Below are 14,098 nucleotides of genomic sequence, written 5' to 3' on the forward strand. Positions count from 1 at the left end.
TGCCACCACACCCGATTTAAAAAATAGACGTTATTTATTTATTTATTTGAAAGTAGGGAGAGAGAATAGAGAAAAAGAGAGAGAGAGAGGATGAGAGCGGGTGTACCAAGGCCTCCAGCCATTGCAAATGAGCTCCAGGTGCATCACTTTGTGCATCTAGCTTTATGTGGGTACTGGGGAACTGAACCTGGGTCATTATGATTTGGAGGCAAGTATCTCAACTTCTGAGCAACCTCTTCAGCCCTGGCTTTAAAAAAATTATTATTTTTAAAGTGAGTTGTGGGGTTAGAACTCAGGTCCTCTTATTTGCAAGGCAAGCACTTTACTGAGTGAGCTATGTCTGCGGTTCCTTTCTTTTCTGAAGATGAGGCTCCTAACCTGGCTTCTCTCTGGGCATGGAGCAATGAAGGGACACAGTCACATTCACTGCAAAAATGGTAAAGGGCTGTGCCCAGCGCAGCTGTCTGCCTGCGTGGCGTGTGCATGAGAGTGCGATTCTAGAAAGATGCACTTGGAGGGAAGTCTGTGGAGAGCTTGGGAGCCATGCAGGATGCAGCCAGTCTTAGGAGAGCTGAGGGGCACCTGTGAGAAAGAGAGGGCAGGGTGACTGTCCTGGCTGGAGGTGAAGGAAGCAGAAGGCCCCGGGCCAGACACTGGGAAGGAGGCAGGTGGGTGAGGTGCTCGGGCAGGTTCCCACTGAGGCCTGTGCGGCTCTCCCCTTGCTCAGCTCCCGTCTGTGCTGACCCGAGGGAGCAGCTCGGCCTCTCTGCACAACAGCATCATCCGCAGCACCATCTACCACCTCATGCTCCACAGCCTGGACCCCCTGGGGGAAGGTAAGCAAGGTGTCCGGGACCTGCTGGTCTGCCCTGTCCACTCGCCCCTCCTGCAGCTGGAGAGGAGCTGGGCCCTGGAAACCGGAGAGGCCCTGGGCTGGGGTGGGAGGAGTTAGCAGAGAAAAGCGGGACGGTTTGAGCCAGGAGAGTGCCGCGTGGAGCATGGAGCTGGGTTCCCTAAGTACCCACACCCCACCATTTCCCTGCAAAGTGAAGGCCTTCATCTGTACTGAGCCCATATGCTCTGCTTGGGTCTGGGTTAGAACAGGACCGGTGTTCCACAGAGAGTCCCTCAGGGGTTGCTTCTGAGGTCACCCCCTCTGGGGCCCCACAGCCCAGAAGCTGTATGGCACTTCCCACTGTGCGTGTGGCTCTGGAGTCCTAGGAAGCTGGCCACCCACCTCCCAGGCCGGAACCGAAGGCACACCTGGGAGGCGGCAAAGACCCCTTGGGGAAGGTGAGGGTGGGCAGGGGCAGCGGGGCGGATGTTGAACTTTACAACTGCTGGCAATAGCTTGGAGTGTCATCGTTCACTTTACCAAGTCTTGCCATCCCCATTGCTTTCCCCAGAGACCTATTCCACCCCCCCCCCAGTGCCTCTATCAGAAACTCTCCCGCCTGCCTTGAGCCCCCTTTTCTCTAGGGCTCTGGTGCAGAACTGAGCCCAAGCTGGAAGCCCACCAGGGAAATTCTGCATATGATCGCACATTACACAAAAGAATGCCTGCCTGAGCCCCAGGGAGACCCCTCACTGAACTTTATGGCTCAGGGACACCCTAAAAGCTCGAAATGTCACCAGATCCTGAATGCCCTCTTCAGACACAGTATTAGGTATGAGGTGCTTAAAACAACTGTGTAAGCAGTGTCAAAGTCAAGATGAGACCTTCCTTAGAAATTCTTCAAGATGAGCCTTGGCTACATGATGAAAGGCTACTCCAGAGTTGGCTCCGAAGAACAGTACCTCTGGGGTTCTAAACGGAAGTCTGCAGCCCTAGGCAGCCTTGGTGATGGGGGCTGGCGTGGACCTGGCCTGTCCCAGGGAAGAAGGCTGTGTCTCCAAGTCGTGCCTGTCCATTCCCAGAGCCACTGAGTTTAGCCAGGTTCTGAAGAGAAACTTCTCGTGAATGAGACTGTCTGAGGCTCTCTGACCGGCCATCTCTATGACCAACAGTCGCCAGCTGGCCTCCTTGTCCTAACAGGATTATGTGCCGTTCAGGCCAGGCCGAGGTCAGAGGAGATTGGTGCTAAGAAGATGATCGGCTGCGTTGGGGCTGTGGGGGGAGGGGAGAGGGCATGTGAGGGAACAGGTGCTGGGGAGCCAGCCACGGTGGCAAGACCAGACACGTTGTCTATGGGTACGGTGGGCTGAGCCTCGCCCTTGAGGTCTGCAGCGATGCCCTGGAACGCAGTCCTTTTCGGAACAGGAGCTGGATTCCACGCTGGACTCTGTCCAGGAGGGGCTGGGACCTCACAGGCCTTTGTTCCCCAAACTCTCCGGATGCCTGTTTGTTTCCACAGACTGCTTCCTGATGGCCATCCAGATGTTTCCACCCTTGCCAGGTGTTCATACTCTCTCCCTCCACAGAGTTGATCAGTCCAAGAAGCATTTCCTGAGCTCGGCACTCTCCCCTCCCCGTGGGGCCTGGGCCTCTCTTGCACTCTCACTCAGGATGTGTGTGGGGGAGCAGCAGCGGGGGTCGGGCAAGGGGGAAATATGGCTTTTCTCCCCAGTTTCTCTAGCAGTTACAGAGGTGTCAGAGTCAGGAGGACCCTGAGCCCAGGGAGCAAGCCTTTGATGACAGCCCCACTGCTCAGCCGGAGGCCATGGGCTGATTAATGCCACCTGGGCACCGGGTGGGGTCTGGACCAAGGAGGAGGTGGTATGCTGGTCTCCTGACATCTTGCACTCAGGAAGACCAGATGGTCGACAAGCTAACTCAAGGGACCATGGAGAACACAGCAGTGGTCCTGCCAAGGAAATTTACCTCCTGTGGCAGTTGGAACCGACCTGAGAGGTAGCCAGGAGGAAATTCCAGGCCTGCTTATCTATTTCCTGTCCATCCGGGACCCTGGCAGAGGCTTCTGTGCTTCCCGGACTGCATGTCCTTAGTGTCTTCACAGCCTGCCTGCATTCTGAGTCGGTGACAGAGGTTTTCTGACTCAGTTCTCGGGGATGCTGTTTCCTGGGCGGATGGCTGCTCTGATGTCAGTTCACCATGGTCACCACAGCCAAAACCTTTCATAATGATTTCTTTTTTCCTTTTTAGTTTTTCGAGGTAGGGTCTCACTCTAGCCCAGGCTGACCTTGAATTCACTCTGTATTCTCAGGGTGGCCTAGAGCTCATGGCGATCCTCCTATCTGCCTCCCAAGAGTGCTGGGATTAAAGGTGTGTGCCACCACACGCAGCCTTTTGTAGTGATTTCTAGGGGCCAGGCACTGTTTTAACAGTCATGTGTAAGTTAATGACTGCTTACAGCCCTGGAAGACCTTAGGAATGAAGAGTGTGCGGGGGAGGGTGTGTGTGTGTGGAGAGGAGCGGCTGGGGAATTGGCCACTTGGGGGGGGGGGTCACACGTTGACTGCAAGTGGCCAATCTAGGATTTGCACCCAGGTCTTCAGACTCCAGAGTGGGATGGATGGATGGATAGAGCGCTTTTAACTCCCTGAACATCACGTCAGTGCTCTGGGTGTGTCATGGCGTGGCCTTTTTTAGAGGGCACAAAGGCTTCCCAAGTAACCGGTCCTACGGGCAGGGTGCTGAAGTGCTGTACACCGCTTGGCTCTTCCATTGTACCCTGGCATCTCTGCCCCTCCCCCAGCCACACAGTGGGCAAGAGGTCCTGGTGAAGCTCTTGCATCTTTCTCAGGTCACCCTCCTGCGTCTCCACCTCGAAGTCACCCCTGTGAAGTCCTTTGCACGTTGCCTGGCACAAGTCTCTTCAGAAGAGAGGTGCCCTCCTCGTTTCCCTGTCTGGAAATCGAGGCAGGCATTCTGTGCTGCCAGTCTATGGGCTTCCCAGAAAGTGTGCACAAGGACTTGGGAGGAGGTCCTTACTGGGATCTGGACTCCGGAGGTCAAAGAGAGGAAAGGCTCACAAGTGTGCCCACAGTAGGGTCCTACAGCACTCTGCACAGAACGTTCTAGTAGGTTTGTAGAAAGTAAACTGCAAGGGACCCTACAGGTCACTTTGTCCTAGGGTGGCAGCGGTCTACCTCGTTGCCATTGTTTCTCATTCCCTGCCCTCCAGATGCAGCGCCTTGTCATGCCGGGCCGGGCTGCCGCTTCAAATTTCTGTGACTCCTCAGCCCAGCGCTCGGGCAGCCATCATTTGATGAGGTCCCATATGCTGTGGTCCCGAGTCCGGTCATGTCTTTCTACCAGAGTGAGAACAGGGGAAGAGACCTGCCTAAGGTAACAGCCAGTTAGTGATGGTGAAGGGACAGGCTATCTGCAGACATCCTAAGCCCCAAGCTGGCATTCCCCACCCCTCCACCGCTCAGGCAGCTCGGCGTGCTAGGGTCCTCAACCGCAGGGCATGGCAGGCAGACCCTGTGGTCCCAGATAAGATGTGTTTCCTTTCTCCTTCGCAGCCCGCCCCTCCAAGGACAAGCAGGACAGCTTGACTCAGGAGGCCAGAGCCCAACCCCAGGCCAAAGCAGAAAGCAGCCCAGATGGTGAGAGGATGGCCAGACTGACCAGTTTTCTCCTTGCCTCTGCCTGACTCCTGTTGCAGCCAAGTGCAGGCCAGGCGCTGAGGCCCATGTCTGTCGAGTAGAGCTCCACTTGGGGTTCATACAGGCCTCTTTCCCGTGTGTTCTTTCTGACCTGTTTACGTCAGAGACGCACTTTGGCTAAATCTCATGCTTTCCCATAACTTGCCTGCCTGGCCTACCCAGCAGTTCCCAGAGAGGGAGGCAGAGGGCAGCAGCCATTCCTTTTATTTCACAGCCAAGAAAACCAAGGCTCAGAGAGGTGACGTGATTACTCAAAGCCACACAGCTATGAAGGCGGGGGAGGTGGGCTGAACCTAAACGTATCTCTTCAGACTTTCCCTTCTGTTCAGATCCATGGCTTATTTATAGCAGCTGCCTCTGGAATCGGCAGGATCCAAAGGATCCGTGGGCCCTGAGTACTGGGAGCTTTGCCCTCTTTTTGCTCCATTTTCCCAGTGGTGCCGGGATCCTTGGCCATGATATGTCTGTGAATACAGGGGACACTTCCAAGATGTCCTCCATCTATAAAGTATTGCTGAGGACAAGGCAAGCACTATTTCTTTTCTTTTTTTCTTTCCTTTTTTTTTTGAGGTAGGGTCTCACTTTAGCCCAGGCTGACTTGGAATTCACTATGGAGTCTCAGGGTGGTCACGAACTCAAGGCGATCATCTTCCCTCTGCCTCCCGAGTACTGGGATTAAAGGCGTGCGCCACCACGCCTGGCCTGGCGGGAGCTATTTCTATCGGGGAGAAGTTTCTCAACCAAACCTTCCAAGACCCTGAAGTCCAGATGCCCTGCAGTGGCCGCCCCACCTCTCTGTAGCCCCCTCAGGCCCGCTCCACTCTCTTAGCTAACCGTGTTTGTCCTTTAAAGAGGAGGAGCCGGCGGAGCTCCCTGCGGTCACGGTCACTCCAGCCCCTGCTGCAGACGTCAAGGGAGATCAGGAGGAAGATCCCAGCGGCCAGGTAGGCGTCCAGCTTCTGCACAGCTGGAGGGATTTCAGAGGCCTGGGGAAGGACTTTCTAGTCAAAATACATCCTCCCCAAAGGCCTGAAATCCTGTTTAGTTTCACTCCCCCATCTCTAAAAGCATTTGAAAAAAGAAAAAAAAAACCCCGCACACACTTTCCAGGGTCAGTGAGTTCACACACAGTGAGATCTCAGTGTGGGTGAGCCAGCAGCATGTGTTAGAAGATGTTGTGAATTGCCCCATGCCATAAGCACATGAAGTATGCTTCGAGTGTCAGCCGAGCAGCTAGAGGACAGGGGACCAGGCAGCCTCACGAGTGGTGGGAGAGTAGAAAAGCCTGGGGGCCTTCTGAGGCTCCTCATTGCTGTTCTACCTGGCTAGACACCCCTGCCTCCTGTGCCGGCCTCTGCTCCCCCTTTAGAGCCTCTTCCACCACACTCTGGCCCAAGGGGTCTGGCTCATATGGCTTCCCCTCTCTACAATGCCTCTCCTCTCATTTCCACAAAGCCTTGTCTAGCCTGCCAGGAAGCTTCCCTGATGCATCCCACATCTGAGCACCCAAGATGCTTTGCACACATCTCAGGGCTCATCACTGCCTTCCTCAGTTCCCCCACCAGGCGGTGACATCCCTGAAGGTAGGACCCAAGTCTGAGACAGCTCAGCCTCCATCTGGGAGGGAAACAGGTGCCTGGACCGCTCAAGCAGGTTGAATGACTGACTGTGAACAAGTGTCCAGTTTGCACGTCCCAGCCCTCTTGTTTTTCTATTCAGCATCCGTAGCTCAGAGGTGTAAAGTCCAGACTCTAAGACAGCTTCCCGGTATCTGGGTGCTGAGTAGGCTCATGTAAAAAGGAGCGAGAGGACACAGAAACTTCTGGAACCTCAGGGCAGGAAGTGCAGCCAAACCTCACAAGGAGCTGCTCTAGACCCAAGAAGGCACCCATGACCTCAGTGCTGCCGTCTTTCTCGTGCCATCTGTGTGTGCCAGCTCTATGACCGCCTTCATTTGTTTACCTTCTTAGCCTTGAACTATCAGCTGGGTGCTTCCAGTCCCAGGGATCAACCAGTGACTGATCCCTGGTCTTAAAAAGAGAATCCATTCATTCCAAGTTATGGCTCAGGGATCCAACATGTGGCCCTAGGAAAGATGGGGTGCCTTGACTGCAACACAGAAGGAAGCGAGCCGCTTGTTTAGCTGGGGGACATGGCAGTTGTCAGGGAAGGGAGCCCAGCGAGGCAGTTCCAGGCCTCATGATCTTGGTGACTCGCCATCTCTGCGAGCCTGCTCCCGAGATGGGGTTGAGTAGGGAGCAGGAAGTGCTTTAGATAAATCCTGTCACCTTGTATTCCGTACTCGGAGCCCAGGTAGTAATACCTGGTTTCTCCATCAGATTCTCAACTCCCATTGTGGATGAGGATAATATGGGGAGGCTTAAAAAATGCCCCTTAGGTCCATCCCCGGCTTTAAAAGCTTCTAGGCGATTTTTGTATGAGCAGACTTAAGAATCACTGAACATCTTGTGGTGTTGCCAGTATCATAACATTTGCTACAGATAATACATTTACTCACACAGGCCCTCACTACAGGCTAGTTGCAGATCTAATCCGGGGGCTGTTAGAATCAGTGGATTTTAGTGTGCAGACAGTTCATGGTTAGTTCTGAAGATGAACATACTAGAAGCAATTGTGAGCATGTGACCTACAGATTACTGACTTTTCTAATCCCAGAGACTCTAAGTCAGTGGTATGTGTATGGTTATGAGATTGTATTTCCGGGGTCAGAACGCTCGCCACACAAGCATGAGGGCCTGAGATGGCCTGAGTTGTAGCCCCAGCACCCAAGTCACAAGCTGAGTCTGGCCACTCACACCTGGAGCCCCAGTCCTGCAGAGTGAACACCAGAGGGTGTGGGGCTTGCTAGGGCAGCTCTGTGAGAGACTGTCACGAGGAAAAAATGCAGAAGAATGAAACGGAGGAATGTTCTCTTTTGACCTCTGCACGTGTGCATGGGGTGCACACACGTGCATAAACCACATACCACACCACATACACAACACCCAAAGGAAATAAGATCATCATGCTAACCATTTTGAGAGCCAATGGTTCTTCACATGTCAATCAGGGTAGAAGAGTCAAGAATTGGACTACATATGTTCAAATCTCAATGTCACCACTTACAAACCATAATATAGGCCAGTTATTTAATGTCTCTTTAACCCAGTTTCTCCACCTGTAATATGGGTACTATTTCATCTATATCATGAATTAATGGAGATATGAAACACAGCAAATGCTATTATTTTTTTTTTAATTATTTATTTATTTATTTGAGAGCCACAGACACAGAGAGAAAGACAGAGAGAGGGGGAGAGAGAGAATGGGCGCGCCAGGGCTTCCAGCCTCTGCAAACGAACTCCAGACGCGTGCGCCCCCTTGTGCATCTGGCTAACGTGGGACCTGGGGAACCGAGCCTCGAACCAGGGTCCTTAGGCTTCACAGGCAAGCGCTTAACCGCTAAGCCATCTCTCCAGCCCAAATGCTAGCTATTATTATTAAGCCACTTACTATGGTCCCTGGCATATAAAACTGTACAAGCAGTAAGAATCATCATTTTTGTGCATATGATGTAATGTCACAATTTAGGAGTTTCAGCTGACTTAGCTAGGTGTGGCGACCATCAAAGAGTATATGCCATATGGAAGGAAGCCTAGGACCCGAGACAGGGGAGGGGACAGTTTTGTCCCCATCCATGCAGGTTGTGTTCAGTTTCGGATGCTCTCTCATGAGACATGGCTTACCAGGACGGATTCATCTAGCCGTGGCAGTCTCTAGGCCATAGCTTGCAGGATGCTAAAGGACCCGAGGACCTAACCCACAGGAGAACTGTCCCATGAAGAGTAATTAGGCCTGTTCTGTGTGGCTCCCAAGGGCAAACCCGTATGAGGGGTGGGTCTTGGATGTAAATGTGGACTTTCAGCCAGTGAGTGCTGTCAAAGATGGCAGAAGCTTCTCTCTGCCCTTGCAAATGGCCAAATATAAGCGGGACAGCCCCTGGGTAGGAATGCTGTGATGGACAGTGCGCACTACGGATTTCCTCTAACTCTTAAGGGTTCACATTCTGAGACAGACCATGGTAAAACAAAAATAGGGAAAAACGGGAGAAAAACCAGGAAGAGGTGTCATCACACATTAATCTGCTGTTGCGTTTGGATTGCAGGAAGGTGTGGATGGAGCTGAGGGCACAGAAGAAATGACAGGTGAAGATGGTGAAACTCAACGTGAAGGGGAAACCGAGGCTGAAGGCAAAGGAGAGGAACATGAAGGGGAAACCGAGGCTGAAGGCAAAGGAGACGAATGTGAAGGGGAAACCGAGGCAGAAGGCAAAGGAGATGAACGTGAAGGGGAAACCGAGGCTGAAGGCAAGGGAGACGAACGTGAAGGGGAAACCGAGGCTGAAGGCAAGGGAGACGAGTGTGAAGGGGAAACTGAGGCCGAAGGCAGAGGAGATGAACGTGAAGGGGAAACCGAGGCAGAAGGCAAGGGAGATGAACGTGAAGGGGAAACCGAGGCCGAAGGCAAGGGAGACGAACGTGAAGGGGAAACCGAGGCTGAAGGCAAGGGAGACGAACATGAAGGGGAAACCGAGGCAGAAGGCAAAGGAGACGAGTGTGAAGGGGAAACTGAGGCCGAAGGCAGAGGAGATGAACGTGAAGGGGAAACCGAGGCAGAAGAGAAAGAAGGGGGAAGTGAAGCAGGTGGCAAAGATGAACACGAAAGGGAAACTGAGGCAGAAGGACACGAAGATGAAGCCCAGGTTGAAGGTGAGCACGAAGAACCCGCCGAAGATGGTGAGGTGAGAGGCGGGGAAGCGGAAGTCGATGCCAAGAACGAAGGTGAGGCCAAAGACGAGAAGGGTGGTGATGGAGAAGAGGGAAGTGACGGAGGAGACAGTGAAGAGGAGGAGGAGGAGGATGATGATGATGATGAGGAGGACGACGACGATGAGGATGAGGACGAGGAGCGCGAGGAGCCTCTGTCCCTGGAGTGGCCTGAGAGCAGGCAGAAGCAGGCCATCTACCTCTTCCTCCTGCCCATTGTGTTTCCACTGTGGCTGACAGTACCTGACGTCCGGAGGCAGGTGAGTGTGGCACGCCGCCTCTCAGGGAGACCATAGGGCTGCCCGGTACCACGGCGGGGCAGGTAAACTCCCCTAAGCAGGCGCTGCCTTTGTGGGGGTGTGAAGTGGCACTGCAGCTCTAGCGGGGATCTTGTGCAGAGGGGACAGACCCCTAGGGTCAGAAGCCTTGTGTCCCCCACTGTAAACAATATGAATCCGTCCCTTCTTGATTCTCATCTGGGTTTCTTGGTCTGTTTAGGAACAATGTCCCTGTGCCGCCTCATTCAAAGAGCATGGGGATTATTTATTTATTTATTTGAAAGTGACAAAGAGAGGAGGAGGCAGAGAGAGGGAGAGGGAGAGGGAGAGAGAGAGAGAGAGAGAGGAAGGGAGGGAGGGAGGGAGGGAGGGAATGGGCACGCCAGGGCCTTCAGCCACTGCAAATTAACACTAGACGTGTTTGCCTCCTTGTGCATCATGCATCTGGCTAACATGGGTCCTGGGGAACCGAGCTTTGAACCAGAGTCCTTAGGCTTCATAGGCAAGCGCTTAACCGCTAAGCCATCTCTCCAGCCCGAGCATGGGGATATTTTGAAAACCCATAGTGGTGGCTGCTCCTTAACAGTCCACCATGCAGGGAGAGGGCCAACACACTCCACCCACCCATGGGGAGGCTATGCTGTGACTCTGGGTCCAGAGAACGGGGTGGGGAAGGGGTGCAAAATCCAAACCCTGTCCCAGCTGGGGCTGGCTCTTGGGCGAGCACTGCTGGAGGCCTGCAGGCTGCAGTCCCTCGTGTCTCCCTCGCTCACTGGCTCCTGGAGCTCCCTGGGGAGAGCACCTCAGATCCACCCACCCACCTCCCAACCCTGCTGGTCACTCTGCCACCAGCTTACTTCTCTTCCGGCTTTCCCACAGGAGTCCAGGAAGTTCTTTGTGGTCACCTTCCTGGGGTCCATCATCTGGATAGCCATGTTCTCGTACCTCATGGTGTGGTGGGCTCACCAGGTGAGTACGCAGCTGCGGCTTAGGCTTTGTCCGCCATTCCAGATGAGCTCCCAGCCTCCGTGTAAGAGGGGGATCCAGTGAATTTGTGATTCCTCTATTTGTAGAAGTTTAGACTTTATTTTTACTTTTTTTTTTTTCGAGGTAGGGTCCCACTCTAGCCCAGGCTGACCTGGAATTCACTATGTAGTCTCAGGGTGGCCTCAAACTCATGGCAATCCTCCTACCTCTGCCTCCTGAGTGCTGGGACTAAAGGTGTGCACCGCCATGCCCGGCTTTTTACTTTTAAAAATATTTTATTTATTTGAAAGGGGGGGGGAGAGAGAGAGGTGCGCACTAGGGCCTCTAATCAATGCAAATGAACTCCAGATGCATCCAGATTGTCAGGCTTTGCATGCAAATGCCTTAACCACTTCAGACCCCGAAAGTAAACTCTCGTTCCATGGAGTATAATGCTTTCTGAACATGGCTCCTGTCTTAAAAGGTGGTCACACTCCAGCATGACACCGAAGAACCCTCTCGTCCTGAAGCCAACTCACCTTACTAGGCCTTACTGACCACATTCCCTGCTTTCCGTCACCCCAACCTGGTGAAATCCGCCCCCCCCCCCCACCAAGCTGGCTCAGTCTTGCCTGCACCTTGGCCTATGTCAGTCTTTGCCTGAATGAGTGCCCAAGTCTTTTTCTCTCCTGTCTGGAATCATACTTGGCACAAACCTGTGGCTGCAGGCTTCTCTCCCTCAGGGCAGTCTTCAGTCTGGCTTGGCTCCTGGCATAGGGCAGGGGCCATGTTTCCAGAAAGGGAAATGTTGAGGGATCTTTGGTTGGCAGGCCAGTTCTTTGGGGGAAAGCAGGGGTACTGTAATTGGATCAACAGCGAGGAGCAGATCAGTATCAGGTATCAAGACTTAAGAGAAGGGCGGTGTGGTTCTGCACATCCTGGATGCTCCCAGGGCCAATCCCTAGCTCTCACGGGCAAAGGGCCTTAGCAGATGGTGTTTGCAGAGCAGTGTGACGCTGGTCCTACGAAGTTTTGGCTTTTCTTTTTTTCCTTCTTTGAGGTAGGGTCTCACTCTAGCTCAGGCTAACCTGGAATTCACTCTGTAGTCTCAGGGTGGCCTCGAACTCACAGCAATCCTCCCACCTCTGCTTCCCGAGTGCTGGGATTAAAGGCATGTGCCACCATGCCCGGACAGATCTCGGGTTTTTTTCTACCTGCTGGTGTCATGATTTCTCATCACTGTTGCTGTTCACTAGGTTGGTGAGACCATAGGGATTTCTGAAGAGATTATGGGTTTGACAATCTTGGCAGCAGGCACATCAATTCCTGACCTCATCACCAGTGTGATCGTCGCTCGGAAAGGCCTGGGAGACATGGCTGTGTCAAGCTCGGTGGGCAGTAACATATTCGATATCACCGTGGGGTGAGTGGCAGTCAATTTCCAAGGAAAACACTGCACTGGCTCTGTTGGCTGGTTATCTCCTCACTTACTACACATGTAAGAGAAGGGAGTTTTACACTGTTCATTTCTACGAGGTGACAAAGTATCTTCCCCTGGTCACAGCCAAGTGGGATAACAAAACTGAAATGTAACAGACTTGAACTTACAGATGAACAGAGAAGTGAAGTCCATCCCATTCCATCCAGTATAAACACTGACCTTCAAGGTGGTGGGAGCAGGGCCGAAGGAGCCATTCCACTTCTAGATACCCCTGCCCCCCTCCACGTGGGCTCCCGCAAGCTCACGGTGTGTGTAAATATGGACCACTGTCTCCTGCACCCACCTCCTCCCTGTCCTCTCAACATTGTCAGGGCAGAGCACCTAGGCCATTCCCATCTCTACAATCAAGCCCTAGATTGGGATCTTTTGCCTTGGATTTTCCTATGTGCCTTCTTGGGGAGGGGCAGTAGGTAGTATCTGCATGGGGAGCTCTGATCAATAAAGAATTTAAAGGACATTTATTCTGAGCTGAAAGACAGCTTAGCAGATAAAGGCACTTGCTTGCAAAACCTGCTGGCCCAGTTTCAATTCCTCAGTACCCATGTAAAACCAGATGTACAAAGTGGCACATACATCTGGAGTTTGTTTACAGTGGCAAGAGGCTCTGGTGTGCATATACTCTTTCTCTGCTAGCAAATAAAAAATTTTTAGAAAGAACATTTATCTTGAGGTAGTGATAAAAATTGAAATGTTAGTCATACATGGGCTGGGTTTAAAAAAAGTTCAGACCCAGAGCATTTTTCTTTTCCTTTTCTTTTTGTCTTCCTTTTTCTTTTTCTTTTCTTTGTTTTTTTTTTTCAAGGTAGGGTCTCACTCTAACCCAGGCTGACCTGGAATTCACTATGTAGTCTCAGGGTGGCCTCCAACTCCCGGTGATCCTCCTACCTCTGTGTGTGCCATGACGCCAGGCTCTTTACTTTTTCTTTCTTTCTTTATTATTATTATTTTTTTTTTGAGATACTCTTACTAGTGCAGGCTGGCCTAACTCACTATGTAGCTCTGGCTGGCATGAACCCAGGACCCTCCTGCCTCAGCCTCTCAAGTATGTGTCAACACACCCAGCCAGAGAATTTCTTATTTTTATTTTATTTTAAAGAGAGAGATTGAATGAGCAAGAGAATTGGTACTCCACAGCCTCAGCCATTGCAATCGAACTCCAGACACTTGCACCACCTAGTGGGCATGTGTGTATGGCTTACATGGGATCTGGAGAATAGAACATGGGTCCTTAGGCTTCACAGGCAAGCACTTTAACTGCTAAGCCACCTCTCCAGTTCACACTTTGAAAAATTTTTAATTTATTTGCAAACAGAGAGGGATACAAGAGAGACAGAGAGAATTGGTACACCACGGTCTTCAGTTGCTGCAAACAAACTACAGATGCATGTGCCACTTTGTGCATATGGCTTTATGTAGGTACTGGGGAAATCAAACCCAGGTTGTTAGGCTTTGCAGGTGAGCACTTTAACTGCTGAGCCATTTTTCCAGCCCTAGAGCATTTGTTTCATGTAGGCTCCCCCTATGATTAGCTGTGAGTCCTTAGGCAGATCAGTTTGTTTCTCTATTTATTTCCTCAACTGTGAACTGGGGCTGACAATTTCAGCTCTGTTTTGTGTGTGTGTGTGTGTGTGTGTGAAATGAGCATGTAGGTGCCCGGGGAGTCATGGCCAACTTGGTGCTATTCATGTTCTCTCTGATCTTGCAGCCTGCCCGTCCCCTGGTTGCTTTTCTCTCTCTTCAACACCTTGCAGCCCGTCCCCGTCAGCAGCAATGGCTTGTTCTGTGCGATTGTACTGCTCTTCCTCATGCTCCTGTTTGTGATCTTTTCCATTGCATCGTGTAAGTGGAGAATGAACAAGATCCTGGGCTTCACAATGTTCCTTCTCTACTTTGTATTCCTGATAATCAGTGTGATGTTAGAGGATCGAATCATATCATGTCCTGTGTCGGTCTGA

The 14,098-nt window shown here is 52.1% G+C and overlaps 1 protein-coding gene across 4 annotated transcripts in view; it reads left to right on the plus strand.

Annotated features, from left to right (window-relative positions):
- Slc24a1 (solute carrier family 24 member 1) overlaps window positions 1-14,098 on the plus strand; it is a 33,035-nt gene extending 18,937 nt beyond the window's left edge. For 2 of the 4 annotated variants that reach the window (XM_004662552.2, XM_004662553.2), the window contains 8 exons: window positions 728-836; window positions 4,429-4,512; window positions 5,425-5,516; window positions 8,738-8,939; window positions 9,354-9,658; window positions 10,556-10,645; window positions 11,899-12,065; window positions 13,849-14,098. In XM_004662552.2, the coding sequence (XP_004662609.1) occupies window positions 728-836; window positions 4,429-4,512; window positions 5,425-5,516; window positions 8,738-8,939; window positions 9,354-9,658; window positions 10,556-10,645; window positions 11,899-12,065; window positions 13,849-14,098 (1,299 nt within the window). Of the gene's footprint in view, window positions 1-727; window positions 837-4,428; window positions 4,513-5,424; window positions 5,517-8,737; window positions 9,267-9,353; window positions 9,659-10,555; window positions 10,646-11,898; window positions 12,066-13,848 lie in introns of all 4 variants that reach the window. The other 2 variants (XM_045160875.1, XM_012949672.2) reach the window with 2 other exon arrangements.

The sequence above is a fragment of the Jaculus jaculus genome, chromosome 10 (assembly GCF_020740685.1).
Source record: "Jaculus jaculus isolate mJacJac1 chromosome 10, mJacJac1.mat.Y.cur, whole genome shotgun sequence".
In the NCBI taxonomy this organism is placed as follows: domain Eukaryota; kingdom Metazoa; phylum Chordata; class Mammalia; order Rodentia; family Dipodidae; genus Jaculus; species Jaculus jaculus.